At 45.5% G+C, this 17,136-nt stretch overlaps 1 protein-coding gene across 1 annotated transcript; it reads left to right on the top strand.

Annotated features, from left to right (window-relative positions):
• Positions 1-356: 356 nt before the first annotated feature.
• On the top strand, positions 357-14,616 carry rogdi (rogdi homolog). The gene is made up of 11 exons (XM_002941044.5): positions 357-508; positions 7,522-7,593; positions 8,192-8,274; positions 10,239-10,293; positions 10,489-10,569; positions 10,704-10,799; positions 10,985-11,083; positions 11,958-12,071; positions 12,452-12,501; positions 12,946-13,072; positions 13,766-14,616. Exons 1-11 carry the CDS (start codon positions 461-463, stop codon positions 13,805-13,807), a joined length of 867 nt encoding a protein of 288 aa, XP_002941090.1. The 5' UTR covers positions 357-460; the 3' UTR covers positions 13,808-14,616.
• The last annotated feature ends 2,520 nt before the right edge of the window (positions 14,617-17,136 follow it).

Genomic DNA, 17,136 nt, shown 5'->3' with positions numbered 1-17,136 from the left:
TCTCACCCCCAGCCATCACTCTTGTTCCCTTCTCACCCCCAGCCATCACTCTTGTTCCCTTCTCACCCCCAGCCATCACTCTTGTTCCCTTCTCACCCCCAGCCATCACTCTTGTTCCCTTCTCACCCCCAGCCCATCACTCTGGTACCTAATCTTCTTTTCTCTAGTAAAGTCCCACATTACCGCGGCTTACCCAGTTCCGCAGCCAATCGCTGCACACCATCTCTTTCCACTGCGCAAGACGCGACCAATGAGCGCACATCAACACCGCAGGCCTCTTCCAATCAGCGTCGGGAATGGTTGCGTTCCCAGGCTGTGAAAGAACAGTGGCAAGCGCTGACTGGAACCGGAGCCAATCAGATGCGGCAGAGAGCATCTCTTAGCCAATACCGGCTCTGGGCGGAGCTCCTGCCGGCTCTGTAGTCCGTATGGTAGGTCGGAGAGACCCACTGGGCTCAGGATGGCTACAGCGGCCGCATCGGCGAGCAGCACGGAGAGAAGCGTTTTGGTGAGTGCGGTGCTGGCTCTGTTACCCGGGTACCCGCTGCTTGGCGTTTGCAGGTTGCAGTGGGTCATTGTAGGAGGATGTTGTTATTGGAGATTCTGCAGCAGCAACAGCTGTTCCCTTATCCAATCATTCTTCTTGTTCTGTTTAGTCATTGGGCCCCTCACTTAGGGGCCACAGTCCCCATCCTGATCCCTACTGCTGATTATATAGATATATACTACTATAATATAAATCAATATTGGGTTCCAGGGCCTGAGTAGGGGCCCTATAGTGTTAGCTTGGGTTGCCATGTCCATAATCCCAATATTAATTCCTATTCAGTATATCACTGGGGCCCCTGAGGTTGCATTTATACTGGGTCACATTGTGGCCCTATAATTAGGCACAAGGTTTGTGAGTGTGGCCCCATGATCCAGCATGTAGGGGCCCCCAACACTACCTGGTATTGATCATAACCCAATTGGGTTAATGCATCGCAGTATTCACCTTTCCTGCCCTTCACATTAGGAACAAGCACCGTCCCTGTTGCACTGCTGCCTGTAGATTCCGCATGGATGTGTATGGTGTAAACAATGGCTTCCCTGCTGCTGGGATTGGCTCCCTGCTTTATACTGAGTGTGTATCTGTCACTGCTGCCTGTGTGGGGAGAGATAGTGCGACAGGTACAGGCGTGTGGTTTTGTGTGTCAGCAAAGGGTTAAGTCACGCTGGATTGTGCAATGCACGTCGAATATAAGCGCTTGTGCATACGGGATCTTAAGCAACCTGAGATCTTCCCCTTTGACTGCCTGGATGCTGGGATGCATAACAATCCTTGTTTAAAGGGGAACTAAACCTAATTGCAATGACATTGGAAAGGCAACATTTAGTATTTTAGGGTTTATATCCCCTTTAAAGTTTGACTGCAGAATGATTCAGTCGTTGGCTGACAGCAATTTCCAGGAATTTTGTTTTGGCTGCTGAGCCGGGATGGTTGGGGTCACATGAAGCTCGATCTAAACACCCGTAAGCGTCGCTCCCATCATATGCACGGGATGGGGATGTTACAGTCCTATTGTGTATCAGATACACTCAGTAACCCCAGGGGCAGAGGGGGGGACTCGGGTAGAATCAGATTTAGCATCTGATTCTGACTGCAAAACAGTGCTGCAGATACATTGATTCATGAGTTAGAACTAGAGAACAGAAAGGGCAGAAAGGGATAAACAAATGTGAATTTCAGTTATTGCTGCCAGAATGTTCTTGAGAAAATCCCTGATGTGCAGGAAAGGGTGGGAAGTGCGGAAAGAAATCCGCTTGCCCTGGTCAGGCGTGGCCTTAGGGACCAACGTCTCTCGACCAAAGAGCAGAGGAAGGAAGAGGCCCCCGGGGTAGATAATAGCAAATTAACTATTTTCATCCAAAGGAGGGCAATATCTTTTGTGAGAAGCTTTAATGGGAGGGTTCAAGGGGTAACGGCCTTATATAATTAACTGCATGTTGTAATGACCAATTACAGTTGTATAGTTATTAGGAGCAATGGGATTTTTGCTTGTACAGGTAGGGCCCAATACTCTGATCTCTGCTCTTAGGAAGTCTCATGACTTCTGATTAAAGGTTACAGTTTCCCTTTGCACATGACTGCTTCAGATATTTTTATTACTAAGATCCCCTGTGCTAAGCACAATTCTGCAGGAGTGGCCCCTTACGGACTCTGTACAAACAATATTGTAAAATTGCTTTTTCTTTTTAAAAAAATAAATGCCAGCATAGTTATCAGGAACAGCCCCCTAAGTTTGCTCATAGCCTGTACAGAGAGATACCATAAAACTATGGCAGCATAGGGATTCCCCTGTACTAAGCACAATTCAGCAGGAACAGCCCCCTAAGTTTGCTCATAGCCTGTACAGAGAGATACCATAAAACTATGGCAGCATAGGGATTCCCCTGTACTAAGCACAATTCAGCAGGAACAGCCCCCTAAGTTTGCTCATAGCCTGTACAGAGAGATACCATAAAACTATGGCAGCATAGGGATTCCCCTGTACTAAGCACAATTCAGCAGGAACAGCCCCCTAAGTTTGCTCATAGCCTGTACAGAGAGATACCATAAAACTATGGCAGCATAGGGATTCCCCTGTACTAAGCACAATTCAGCAGGAACAGCCCCCTAAGTTTGCTCATAGCCTGTACAGAGAGATACCATAAAACTATGGCAGCATAGGGATTCCCCTGTACTAAGCACAATTCAGCAGGAACAGCCCCCTAAGTTTGCTCATAGCCTGTACAGAGAGATCCCATAAAACTATGGCAGCATAGGGATTCCCCTGTACTAAGCACAATTCAGCAGGAACAGCCCCCTAAGTTTGCTCATAGCCTGTACAGAGAGATACCATAAAACTATGGCAGCATAGGGATTCCCCTGTACTAAGCACAATTCAGCAGGAACAGCCCCCTAAGTTTGCTCATAGCCTGTACAGAGAGATCCCATAAAACTATGGCAGCATAGGGATTCCCCTGTACTAAGCACAATTCAGCAGGAACAGCCCCCTAAGTTTGCTCATAGCCTGTACAGAGAGATACCATAAAACTATGGCAGCATAGGGATTCCCCTGTACTAAGCACAATTCAGCAGGAACAGCCCCCTAAGTTTGCTCATAGCCTGTACAGAGAGATACTATAAAACTATGGCAGCATAGGGATTCCCCTGTACTAAGCACAATTCAGCAGGAACAGCCCCCTAAGTTTGCTCATAGCCTGTACAGAGAGATACCATAAAACTATGGCACATAGGGATTGCCCTGTACTAAGAATAGAATAGAATATATCTTTATTGTCATTGTCACATAGTAAACAACGAGATTTAAAAGAAGCAAGCAACAACTCAAAGCATAGTAAAAGATCAGTCTACTGTTAAATATTTTAAGCCATAATTGCTCTTGGATAAAAAGCACAATTCAGCAGGAACAGCCCCTAACTTTGCTCACAGCTTGTACAGAGAGATAACCAGATACATTACATTACTGATGTGGGTTGTACTTAGGACATTTAATTTAATCTACCAGTAATTGGAATGAGAGAAAATACTGGGTGTATTGTGACAAGAGCCCATCCCTCAAATCACATTTTTTTCCCTTGTGCATAACCCCTAATTTAATAAGGCTGTTTGTGATATACTGGACACCAGTTCTAAGGCTACCCTGTCATCCCAAGATGTCCCTATTTTCTATTATTTAAGCTTATTGCTTACATTTTTATGTATTTTCTTTATTTCATTTAATTGCAGCTAAGGTGTTTACTTTGCCTTGCTAGGGTTTCTTACTTAAATCACTCTACTAATTAAACATGTAAGATCTTGCAGTGGTATAAATAGTGGGCATCAAATAGATTTTGTACCCATAAAGCAGGGCAGGACTGCTGCTTACAATGGGGATCAGATAGGATCTGTGCCACTGTGACAGAATGCTCTGTTATACAGATAGCTAGAATCTCAGCCATAAAGCAGGGCAGGACTGCTGCTTACAATGGGGATCAGATAGGATCTGTGCCACTGTGACAGAATGCTCTGTTATACAGATAGCTAGAATCTCAGCCATAAAGCAGGGCAGGACTGCTGCTTACAATGGGGGGATCAGATAGGATCTGTGCCACTGTGACAGAATGCTCTGTTATACAGATAGCTAGAATCTCAGCCATAAAGCAGGGCAGGACTGCTGCTTACAATGGGGGGATCAGATAGGATCTGTGCCACTGTGACAGAATGCTCTGTTATACAGATAGCTAGAATCTCAGCCATAAAGCAGGGCAGGACTGCTGCTTACAATGGGTATCAGATAGGATCTGTGCCACTGTGACAGAATGCTCTGTTATACAGATAGCTAGAATCTCAGCCATAAAGCAGGGCAGGACTGCTGCTTACAATGGGGGGATCAGATAGGATCTGTGCCACTGTGACAGAATGCTCTGTTATACAGATAGCTAGAATCTCAGCCATAAAGCAGGGCAGGACTGCTGCTTACAATGGGGGGGATCAGATAGGATCTGTGCCACTGTGACAGAATGCTCTGTTATACAGATAGCTAGAATCTCAGCCATAAAGCAGGGCAGGACTGCTGCTTACAATGGGGGGATCAGATAGGGTCTGTGCCACTGTGACAGAATGCTCTGTTATACAGATAGCTAGAATCTCAGCCATAAAGCAGGGCAGGACTGCTGCTTACAATGGGGGGGTCAGATAGGATCTGTGCCACTGTGACAGAATGCTCTGTTATACAGATAGCTAGAGTCTCAGCCATAAAGCAGGGCAGGACTGCTGCTTACAATGGGGGGGATCAGGTAGGATCTGTGCCACTGTGACAGAATGCTCTGTTATACACATAGCTAGAATCTCAGCCATAAAGCAGGGCAGGACTGCTGCTTACAATGGGGGGATCAGATAGGATCTGTGCCACTGTGACAGAATGCTCTGTTATACAGATAGCTAGAATCTCAGCCATAAAGCAGGGCAGGACTGCTGCTTACAATGGGGGTATCCGATAGGATCTGTGACAGAATGCTCTGTTATACAGATAGTTAGAGAAAGGAAAGAGACTTAACTGATTACATTTCACCACACAGGCACAATTCACTATGAAAACGTATGCATCAATTTTATTAAGTGACAAGAAGCATACTAATTTGAAGGTGCAAATTATACTTAACAGCCTTCATGTCCAAACAAATAGCCTTAAGGTCCCCATACACGGGCTGACTATAGCTGCCGATATGGGTCCCTTGGACCGATTCGGCAGCTAATCAGCCCATGTATGGGCAGAACAGAGCGGCCTGCCCGACCCATATCTGGCCTGAAATTGGCTAGATCTCGATCGGCCAGGTTAGAAAATCCGGTCGGATCGGGGACCACATCGGCTCGTTGATGCGGTCCCCAAACTGACTGCCCCATAACCACAAATGTAATCCGATCGTTTGGCCCCAATTTTTTTTTCAAGTTACTTGCTACCTGATATCGCCCACCCGTAGGTGGGGATATCGGGTGAAGATCCGCTCGCTTGGCGACATCGCCAAGCGAGTGGATCTTATAGTGTATGGGCACCTTTAGAATGTAAGGAAATTGAGGGTAATGGGAGTGAAGTTCCAGTCAGTGACAACAGTGAAAACAATGGTAAATAGCCTCAGAGCAATTCACAGAAGCAATTCAAAGAATGAAGGTACTACACACAGAGCTACTAGTAGCAGCTACTTGTCATGGTTACTAAAACAGACAATGCTGATCATTTACTGATGATTATCTCTACGTGTGTTTTAGCAGAGACAATTCTCAGTATTGTCTATGGCAGGGGATTTTCTGGTGTTTAGTAGCCGTGACAACTAGTTTCTACTAAGTAGCTCCGTGTGTCTTCACCCTAAGATTACTAATTTCCCCATGTGCCACCTCTCTAAAGGACAAGAAAGTAAGTTTGCTCCCCAGCACGTCTCCTGAAACACATTGCCTTATAAACACTGCCAAATGGATTCACAATGCATTTGAAGCATTTGTGGCTGCCATCTTTGTACAGGGTACCCCTGGCTTTATGTCACCCACTATTCTACACTTTCTGTGTGCAGTGCAGGCACTGCCAGTTGAACATGGAGCTAGCTCTACTCAGGGCCTTTCCAACTGTTGACGTCTCCCTTCCCCCTTCAGTAACGTTGTACAACCCCTGGTGATATTTGTGTAGTACCCCCGGGGGGGAAATGTTTGGCCCAGGTTTGGGGTGGGTGCAGTGAGAGGAACTGAGGGGCAAAGTGAGTGAATGTGAATCTATTTAAGTGGGAAGCTATTATGGCACTATTATGGTACAACTTTAGACTTCCCTTGTCTTTTAAGTCAAAATCGGTCACAAAGGTTAAACAAATGGTGTCCTAATACCAAACACTAAGGCTGGAGGTACGAGTGGAGCCCTGTCCTGCTCCAGGTTGGAATTAGTGCAAAGAACTAGAGAAATCCTGCCTGTGCCAACCCTTCTGTTTGTATTGCCAGTCATCTGCCTCATTACCATGCCCTGCAGCCACAATGCCCTGGAGCCTGAATACCTCATGCCTGGTATGTGCCCTTTACTGTCAGCACTTAGGGTATAAACACAGATGCAACCAACTGCTTGCTTGGGATCTGGCAAACTTAGGGGGCTGTTCCTGCAGAATTGTGCTTAGTACAGGGGAATCCCTATGCTGCCATAGTTTTATGGTATCTCTCTGTACAGGCTATGAGCAAACTTAGGGGGCTGTTCCTGCTGAATTGTGCTTAGTACAGGGGAATCCCTATGCTGCCATAGTTTTATGGTATCTCTCTGTACAGGCTATGAGCAAACTTAGGGGGCTGTTCCTGCTGAATTGTGTTTAGTACAGGGGCCATAGCTCTATAGTATTTCTCCGTACAAGCTATTCTATTCTTTGCACTGCTGGTTCTTACTTCTCAAACAATGTAGCTGAAATCAGCTTAGGAGACGCGTAGGAGAACTGACAGCTGCTGTCCAGAGAACAAAAGTGCATAGATGAAGTGGAATTTTTGCTTTAGCCGTAGACCAAAATGATTGGTTAATACTTTACTTGAAAAGAATGTTAAAGCTCTTATATATAAATAGGGCGAGGCGAGAGAGGCAGAAAATAGACAAAGTACACAACGCTGGAGAAATGTTATGAATAAACCGTGTCCGTCTGCATTTCATAAACAGAAGTTGGCCAGATTCAGAGCTGTATAAATAGGCCCCTATGGCGCTGAATGGAAAGTAAATTTACTTTTCGTTTAAAGGGGATGTAAAACCAACATAATCTTTAAGCAGCTTTGTAGTGTTTATATAAATGACATTCTTTAGTATCTGTAATTAATATAGAAAGTAGTATCTGCCTGTTTATATTCTCTGCCAGGGTCCGAGCCTGTTCTCTGCACTGCTGGGTTTGACTCCAGTAACAATGTAGCAGAAGCCAGCTGATGGACACACCTGGAGTCAGAACAGACTGATAACTTCTTGCCTGTTCTTTTTTTCTTATTTTTTCTAGGAGGAAGAATTCAAATGGCTCCTGAAAGAGGAGGTCCATTCCGTTCTGAAGCAGCTGCAGGACATCTTGAAGGTGGGTATGGGGGCAGCAGTCTCGGGGGCAGCAGTCTCGGGGCGCAGCAGTCTCGGGGCACAGCATGGCGGCTGCTAGGGACTAAAAAAATGGCCTCTGTGTCCCACCCGGTTACACACAACAATAGTAGACTTTGTGCAACAAGGCCATTTGCCATTTGCTGCACAGGGTGGGAAAGTAGCTTTTTTTCAGGTGGTTTTATTTTTGTCTGTATGAAATATGAGAGGATGTGGGTGACTGGGGTTTCTTTTTTTTTTGTGTGCAGTGTGGTTTTCTGTGTTTCCAAGAAAAGCTTCAGGCTCTGGCTCTCTTGTATTGTATTATTCTGTGTATTCTCTCACTTCTGCTGCTTCCGTCCCTCCTTATCTCTCTGTAACAGTGTTTTATACCGTAGTGTCAGGCGCCTAGACCCCATTCTACTCATTAACTCATTATACACAAATATCCAATAATCCGTAGCCTTGTGCCTTTATATGGGCACAGAACCCCTCAGTGACTGCTAATATCCTTATCATATACAGTAGGGGGTACATTATCCCTTATAATACATGAGTGATACTCAGAGTTCCCGGTATAACTCCTTTCTTATCTCATGCAGGAAGCTTCCCGGAGGTTTACGCTTCCCGGAGGTGTAGGCGAGGGCCCCACCAAACAAGAGAACTTTGCACTAGGGACCACAAGGTGAGCACTGAGCAAGGCTAATGCTCCTTCCTTACACACCTCTCTCCATACAGACTGCTGCATTATTACAGGGGTGTGTAGGGAGTCATGTAAGCCTTACTTACTGGATTAGTCTGGGAGGAGGCTTTAAAGCAGAGCCACAGGAGCCAGAACTCTTACGTTGGCCATACACAGGCAGATTTCAGCTGCTGATTTGGGTCCTTTGAACTGGTTCAGCAGCTTATCTGCCCATGTATGGGCACTCCCAGCCAATAAATGGCCTGAGATTCACCGGATCTTCATTGGGCAGGTTTGATTTTTCATCAGATTGCGACCCTCTGTCCGACTGCCCATATACCCCCTGTTTTAATTCTGTTTGGCCCTAGGGCCAAATGATCAGATTAGCCTGGTATTGCCTTCCTTAGGTGGGCATTTTGGGAGAAGATCTGCTTCTCGCCAAACGAGTGGATCTTACCGTGTATGGCCACCTTTAGCTGCTATAGGAATAGTGGATTCGCACTATTTTCATTTTAGCAGTGAGAAGCCAAGTTTGGGTGCAGTCACTTGCAGCACTTCTGCCCCAGTAGCACAGTAGGCCTGTCTTTGGCACAGTCTGCCATGGATTTATACAGTCTCCTCCTACAGCGTGAGGTCTATATGCGTTTAAGGAAGGTTACTGCTTACAGATCTAGCAGCATACAGCTACTAATACAAGTACTGACTCACTCGTGGGTTAGGGGAATGATAATAATCTTCAGGCTCCTCATATTTTATACAACAATAAAAAATATTTAGTTCAGGGAAAAGCATAGGTGGTCAGTACAGGTTCAAGTGTTTCAAATCTTGTCCTTAAACGCTGTCTCTAAACCCTACTACCCTACTACTAGTTACAGAATTGAAGATCCTTTTTTAACCACTAGGTTGAAGACACACTGAGTTAAGGTGGCCATACACGAGCAGATCCGCTCGCTTGGCGATGTCGCCAAGCGAGCGGATCTTCCCCCGATATCCCCACCTACGGGTGGGCGATATCGGGGACCATTTAGGTAAAAAAAATAATAATCTGATCGTTTGGCCCTGGGGCCAGACGATCGGATTATGTGGGCGGCTATGGGGCAGTCGGATCGGGGACCGCATCAACGAGCCGATGCGGTCCCCGATCCGACCAGATTTTCTAACCTGGCCGATCGAGATCTGGCCAATTTCAGGCCAGATATCGGTCGGCCAGGCCGATCTGCTCTCCCCATACACGGGCCGATTAGCTGCCGAATCGGTCCAAGGGACCGATATCGGCAGCTATAGTCGGCCCGTGTATGGCCACCTTTACTAGTAGCAACTACAGAAACAGACAATGCTGATCATTTACTGATAATTGTCTCTACGTGTGTTTTAGCAGAGGCAATTCTCTGTATTGTCTATGGCAGGGGATTTTCTGGTGTTGCTGGGACAAGTAGCTGCTACAAGTAGCTCTGTGTATCTTCATCCTAAGTAAGGGCTGTGACAGATGGGGAGATTTGCCGCCACGTGACTAATTTCCCCAAAATGCCATCCCATCCCACCGAAATCGCTTTTCATCAAATTGCTGCGTATGCCATCCCACCGGCGATTTACATTCTCGCCAGTGGGATGGCATTTCGGGGAGATTTGTCGTGCGGCGACTAATCTCCCCATCTGTCACAGCCCTAATTGTCTAAAAAAAAAAACTCCTTCCAGGTTAGGAACAATGTTGTTACTGGCTTTGATGTTTTGTAGCCCCAACTGCTCTCTCTCCCTATTGTTTGCCCAGAAACAATGAGCATTCATCCCCCATGGAAATGCAGTTTAGCTGGCTAGACGTGTTCAGATTTTTGTCGTCTTCCGGCAAACATTTGGATATCAATTGTACGATTAAATGCAATGATCTAAAACTAACATACTGTAAAGCTATGATTTTACCCCCACACACTCCCCTACATGAATGACCATTGTCTGCTCCTGTCTTGCAGCTCGGATCAAGTAAAGGGCATATTAACTCTCCAAGGGGACACCTTGTGTCAGGCTGTGAGTATCCTGCTGAATTTGTAGCTAATTACGCTAATCTGGAAAATAAAGTGTTAGCCCTAACATACCACAGACTATCCTTGGATAGGTGTATATGTATTATGAGTTACTCCCTCCCTTATTAGCCTGCATACATGGTAGCGCCGCAGTGGGGGTCTTTATAACCTCTTGCCCCAAACCCTGTGCTCCTTTTAGGAAGTGAATCTGAAAACCCTGCGGACCAATCAGCTCTTGCACTTTGCCTTCCGTGAAGACAAACAGTGGAAGATGCAGCAGGTAACTGGGGGAGGGGACATTGGTGGTAAAGGGAAGGGATTTTATTGGCTGTCCCACGGCAGCTTTTCCATCCTTTTACACCGATTGGCCGGCTTCTATGGACATGTGACAGGTCATGCTTAATTATTTGACAGATTCAAGATGCTCGAAATCACGTCAACCAGGCTATATACTTACTGACCAACCGCGGAGAGAACTACACATTCCAGACTGGGGCAGAGGTGCTGAAGGTGAGTATGCCATTGGCAACTATTCCCAAGTCATCCCACATTACTGGAGTATGTAATGGCCGGCTTTCATCAGTAGCCACCAGCGCCCCATGGGGCATGAAATGCATCACCAATGACTGTTGTCCCACTCTCTTTCATTACTCAACTCATTTCTGCCTTCTGTTTTGTTCAACCTGTATCTGTAGCTGATGGACGCGGTAATGCTCCAGCTGACCCGGGCTCGGAACCGCCTGACAACGCCAGCCACCATGACCCTGCCAGAAGTAGCCACCAGCGGGCTCACGGTAAATGCACTTGCTTTATTTGACTGGGGTTGGTCCGGGACCCTTCCATTCCACAGTGGTTTTCAAATTTGGTATTCTAGTTACCATACAAGGTAAATGGCAATCTGGAAACTCTGTGGAGCTGGCACACCTACCTTTGGGATTGGCTTATCTTATACTGGGTCCAAGCAGATAAATACCTGTGGCCATGTTGGCATATCCCAATGGGCACCTACTAACAGAGTGGCTTATTCACAGGTAGAAGTTGTTTTAGCACACTTGTGCCACCGGGGGGAGCTCTGTGGGGGGCACCAGTCGCCTTCAAATGCATCCCCTTGGTTGCCGGTACATCTACTGTGTTGTGCAGCAATTATTTTCTTCCCTCTGACTGTATTTTAGTGTGTAGTGAATCAGAGCCGCACACTGGCCAGTATTGGCTGCTGACTTGGCTACAATGAGTTGGCAGCTTTTTGGGTAATGTATGGGGCTGAAGCAATTGCCTCCCTAACCAATCTCTGACCAATCTCAAGGACCAGGCCAATGACAAAGTCCTTTCCTGATTATACCTTAAACATAGGGAATAGATTACTAATCTAGACCAATGATTCCATGTATATTTCCCCCTACACGTATGTGTTTTGCTTCTGCCACTCAGTGCAGTCTGTTTTTGCCCACTAGGTGGCACAACTCTGCCTAAATATATAGAAAAGTGCAGAGATACAGACATTTAAAAATATATGTTTCAGCAGCAGTCAGAAAAAGCCACAAAATGTCCCCAAATGGATTGCCTTAGATCACCAAGTAACAAGTGTATAACAGCGATGGTTACAGTGGCAGGTAAGGAAGCTGGCACTCTGCATCTTCTCATTTATTATGTTTTGCCTTTTGTTCTTAGAAAATGTTCACCCCGGCGCTGCCGCCTGACATCCTGCTGAATTTCTATGTCAATGTGAACAAGCTGTGCCTGCTGGTGTACCAGCTGCATGCCCTCCAGCCAAACTCCACCAAGGTAACCGGCAGCACTGGGACAAACAAACTGGGCTCTGGGGACCTTATGCCAACAACTGAATGTACATTAGTTCAGAGTGCTAGCACTTTTGCAATTTACACATTGTTATGTCTTGACTTTTAGTTTTCATGATATTAACAGTTTTACACTGCTAATATCATACATTATTTAGAAAGGAGTAACCCCCTGCTGCTTAATATGATAGAACTGAGCAGCAAAAGGTCTTAAATTGCAGACATGATTCAATAAGTATGCTCCTACTTTGCTATACCTGCCTGTTTAAGGAAAATATATATAGATAGATAAACTCTGTTTATTAACAGGGTATACTTTGCCTTTAATCTCAGATGAAACTTAGTCTGTGTTGTTTTCGTTTCCAGAATTTCCGACCGTCGGGCAGTGCCGTCCTGCACAATCCAGGAGCCATGTTGTGAGTAAACACTGCACTAGCGACTTGTGTCCCTGTTCCCAAACACGAGGTTGTGTGCGCCCGGAACATTAACCCTAACTTGCCTTATGAGCATTCACTCCACTCTGAAAGGCTTGTATATAAGCTTCTCTGGGTTTCATTATCTCCCTTGGGCTCCCAGAGTGTCGCTGAACTACATTTTCCAACTAACGTGTGTCTTTTTTTCAACCGAAGTTATTAGATTAGCATCAACACCTTAGACTTGTGTTTCCATAGACTTATTAAGGTTTGAATGTGACCTACAGGATTCTATGGCAGGAAGGTGTAGCTAAGAGAGACTAAGCTGCAGTGTTGGCAGATAGTGCAGGTAGTCCGGTGGGTATACTAATCCCCCCCTATATAATGGGCTGCAGGTTAATAACAACTGGTCTATTGAGTGCTAATGTTAATGTCTCTTTGTAACAGTGAGCTGAACAATCAACGATTTGAAGTCAGCCATGTCCATAAAGTGGAATGCGTGGTGCCCTGGCTGAACGATGCTCTGGTCTTCTTCACGGTGTCGCTGCAGCTCTGCCAGCAACTGAAGGATAAGGTAATGCAAAGCAACATGGCCACTATCTCTAATCATGGGCCATTTACAGCAAGGCCAAATATCTGAGGGGTGGCACTTTTGGGCTACAGCAGTCTAACTTGACTGGGAGGCTGTTCACCTTTGAATTAACTTCTAGTATGCTGTCAAGAGTAATATTCTGAGACAATTTGCAGTTGGTATTCATTTTTTATTATTCGTAGTTTTGTAGTTATTTCATTTTCAGTTCAGCAGCTATTTGGTTGCTAGGGTCCAAGTTACCTTAGCAACCAGGGAGTGGCTTGAATGAAACACTGGTATATGAATAGGAGAGGGCCTAAATAGAAAAGAAAGTAACAATAACAATCAATCTTTAGCCTCACTGAGCAATAGTTATTTGGCTCAGGGGTCAGTGACCCCCGTTTTAAAGACTGCAGAGTTGGAAGAAGGCAAATAATTCAAAAACAATGAAAACCAATTGAAAAGTTGCTTAGACAAACTAAAAGTTAAAAGTGAACCGCCAATTTTGTTGGACTGGCACCCAGCTTCTAGTGCTCCTTAGTTACTGGGCTTGTAGGTTTGGGGTCTGTGACCTCTGTAATTACAGCATTGTGGAAAAGTAAACTGGGTTTCTATGGAAATGGGGTGTTGGTATATGCAGCTGCAATGTAGGAATTACCGCCAACCCACAGTTAATACCACAACTTTATCTTTCAGATCTCCGTGTTTTCCAGTTACTGGAATTTCAGACCATATTAAGGAGCAGAGCCCCCCCCCATCTTTCCTTGTGGCTTTATAGACTGCTGCCTACACCATGTTCCACACTGGGAGATCTCTCCCCATTGGCCAGTTGGCTGTCAGGAGGTTTCCTGGAACAGACCTTCTGCCGCTGTTTGAAGTCGATTCCCGTTGGAGTCACTGGCGACTTTAGTGAAACACTACAGAGAGACTGTGATGGGCCCCGCCCCCAGAATTCTACACAGTCACAATTCTACTTGGCTTGTGTTGCACGACTCGTGTAAATGTTGAATATGTGTATATATGATGTATTTATTCACCTCACATTCCCCAGGCACGGGATAGGGAGTCGTTCCTATTGAGCTGCTCATTGCCCACAGACATTGTACAGATGGAGCGGGAGTAATGGAAGCATCTGGCACACACAGCGATGCCCAGTGCGTCTGCTCCATCTGTGTGTGAGTCTGTGTGTGATTCAGGCAGGCCCGGACTGGCAATCTGTGGGTTCTGGCAAATGCCAGGGCCTATTTTGAATGCCAGTCCGGATCTGTATCCAGGGTTAGTCTGGTAGTCATGCGTATCCCAGAATCCTTTGCAGGCCCCTCTTCCATTGTCCATGTTATTTTTATTCTGTATATAGGACCAAAGCCCCTGATGAGCAGGTATCTGCAATGTGCTTGATAAAAGGGAATGCATCCCATGGAACACTAGTGTTTTTTGTTACAGGAATCCTCAGTATTTATGGATTTAAACATTTATTTCTCCTTCTGTTCCTGGTTTTTGTACTGTCACATGTGCATGAATAAAGTTTTTTTTGTGTGTATCGATAACGATCCAATACAAATATCGGTCGGGGGTCAGAAGTACTGTGCGATTCTTTTGTACCATAAATGTCACTTGCCTTTTTATGACCTGCCTATTGGCTGCTTTCTATCCTTTCTTTAAATTCTGTTGCACCTCTGCCTATCTTTTGCCCTCCCCTTGTGTCCCCTTTTAATTTTTCACAATTATTGCTTTAGCTGCATCAAGAACTGGGCCTGTGGCTATCATCGGGGAAGGTTGGTGGCTATCATCGGGGAAGGTTGGTGGCTATCATCGGGGAAGGTTGGTGGCTATCATCGGGGAAGGTTGGTGGCTATCATCGGGGAAGGTTGGTGGCTATCATCGGGGAAGGTTGGTGGCTATCATCGGGGAAGGTTGGTGGCTATCATCGGGGAAGGTTGGTGGCTATCGTGTCCATAGTGGGAGTGCAACCGCAGCAGACAAGTCAGTGCCCAGCTCTGCTTAATCACATTGGTTATAAACTGTTCACTCCCTGTTGATTTCTATTTGTTTATATTCATTCCCCAGGGATCTCAGTTTTCGCTCTGCCTATATAATAAATGTGAAACAGCGCCACCTGCTGTTTATTTTGCCCGGCTAGTTAGTGAGAAGATGAAAGGCCTGGGAAGTTGCTGTGCTTAGAATTGATCACTTGACTCTTCTCTGCTCATATATATATATTTTCTAAAATTAACAGCAGGTGGCGCTGTTGTGACAAAATGCATTAATATCAACAGAACTTTAACCCTTAATATCTTAGAATCAAAACAAAATAAATAATGAATGCTTATTGTAAAAGCTTAGCACAGCACTCTCATCAATTTTACATCAGCTTATTTTAAAGGTTTACGTATCCCATAATACACTTAAAGCTTTATTTTCTCATGTTGTGATGGCGATAGTGGCTCAGCCTCAGTTTACCCTTTTCTAAGCAGCCTTGTGTCGCTGCTGACTAGCCACTAGCTCCCTTTTATGTGCCACTGAGGTCCAGGAGAAGGAGAGACCTAGTAGCCCACTGGGTGTGGCCAGCTACACGTATTCCCTGTACCAAGCACAAATCTGCAGGCAAATCATATGGGGATAAACGAGCATCTTGGATGTCTAAGACAAGTCAGCTGTCTGTATGTAGCAATAGAGCGTTCCATTTAGGCATTAGTGCAGGGCTGTACATCGGGTCAGATATATAAACAGCTCCATATAAACATCAGTTCCTAACCCCCCCCCCCCTGACCCCAATCTGTAACTCTGAACCCCTATCTAAAGGCAAAGTTTGAGTTATTATCCAAGCCAAAGGCAGATTATAGTGGCCCAGAACAGAAAATGCAATTTCAATTCATCTATAATTCAGAATCTTATTAGGTGCCACGCAGAGCTTTGATGGATCTAAACCTCCCAGAATCCCATGCAGCCAGATTTAAAGCTGTCACTGGAGAGCGTCACTTGCAGTCTCATAACCGGCGCCCCCTGGCTGCTGCTCCGTGCCGCTCAAATCACAGGTGTTAATCCCTAAATGCAAAAGTGGGGGGCTTAGAACTTCCCCCTCGATCTACATCAATTCTGCCTAGTTACACCAAGCAGCACCTACAACCCATCTTAAAGGAAAACTATACCCACAAACAATGTAGATCACCATAAAAATATATTGTGTAAACCAGCTTATATGTAAAACCCTGCTTCTTTTTTATTAGTATGTGCCATTGGGTAATCCTAAATAGCAAACTGCCATTTTAAGAATTAAGGGCCGCCCCCTGGGATCATAGGATTCTCAGTGCACACAAACAAACCAAGGCAAACATACATGCTAGGCCCCATCAGCCAATGAATGGGCAGAGTTCTGCCTTTTACTCCCACACTACTTCCTGTTACAGTTAGAGCTACATCACTTCCTGTCAGCTGATCTCTGAGGGAGCACACAGCCCATCACTAAATGGCGGCTCAGAGGAAAGGATGTAAAATGTTCCAGTTTGGCGAGATTCTTTAATAGGTCACTTAATATGTTATGAGCCCCAGTATGACATGACCTTCCAGATGCATTGGAAGATGATGATAATTGTCTATAGCGATTAAGCTCTTCCCTTATAATTATGTTATTAACCTTTATTTATAAAGTGCCAAGACATGCCAGAGCCATGATATAGTCATACAGTGTATCATTCCCAGGAGTCACTGCCCACAGGGAGAACATACAGACTCCATGCAGATAGAGCTCTGATTGGAACAGAACCCAAGAGCCCAGAGTTGCAAGGTTGCCATGGCAGCCACGGTGTTTATGCTGCTTATCTCCATAAGTACCATTGGCTTGTGTCTGTCCATCTAAGGGCTGTAGGGAGTCATTCTACTTTGAAACACTGGGCTGGGATTGGGGTATGGAATGGGTATTGTGTGCCACAAGCTGGCAGGGACCACGGTTCTAGAGTTGCCACCATTGGTTAGTGAGCTTGACATAAAGATGTTTCATTAGGTGGCAATTTGGTGAGTACGGCAGTTTTATAGAGGCGGTGGGGGGATAATGTGGGAGCTAATAGAGG

This window comes from Xenopus tropicalis, chromosome 9 (genome assembly GCF_000004195.4).
Source record: "Xenopus tropicalis strain Nigerian chromosome 9, UCB_Xtro_10.0, whole genome shotgun sequence".
Lineage (NCBI taxonomy): Eukaryota > Metazoa > Chordata > Amphibia > Anura > Pipidae > Xenopus > Xenopus tropicalis.
The sequence above is the reverse complement of the archived record's forward strand: the minus strand, read 5'-3'. Positions and strand labels throughout refer to the sequence as shown.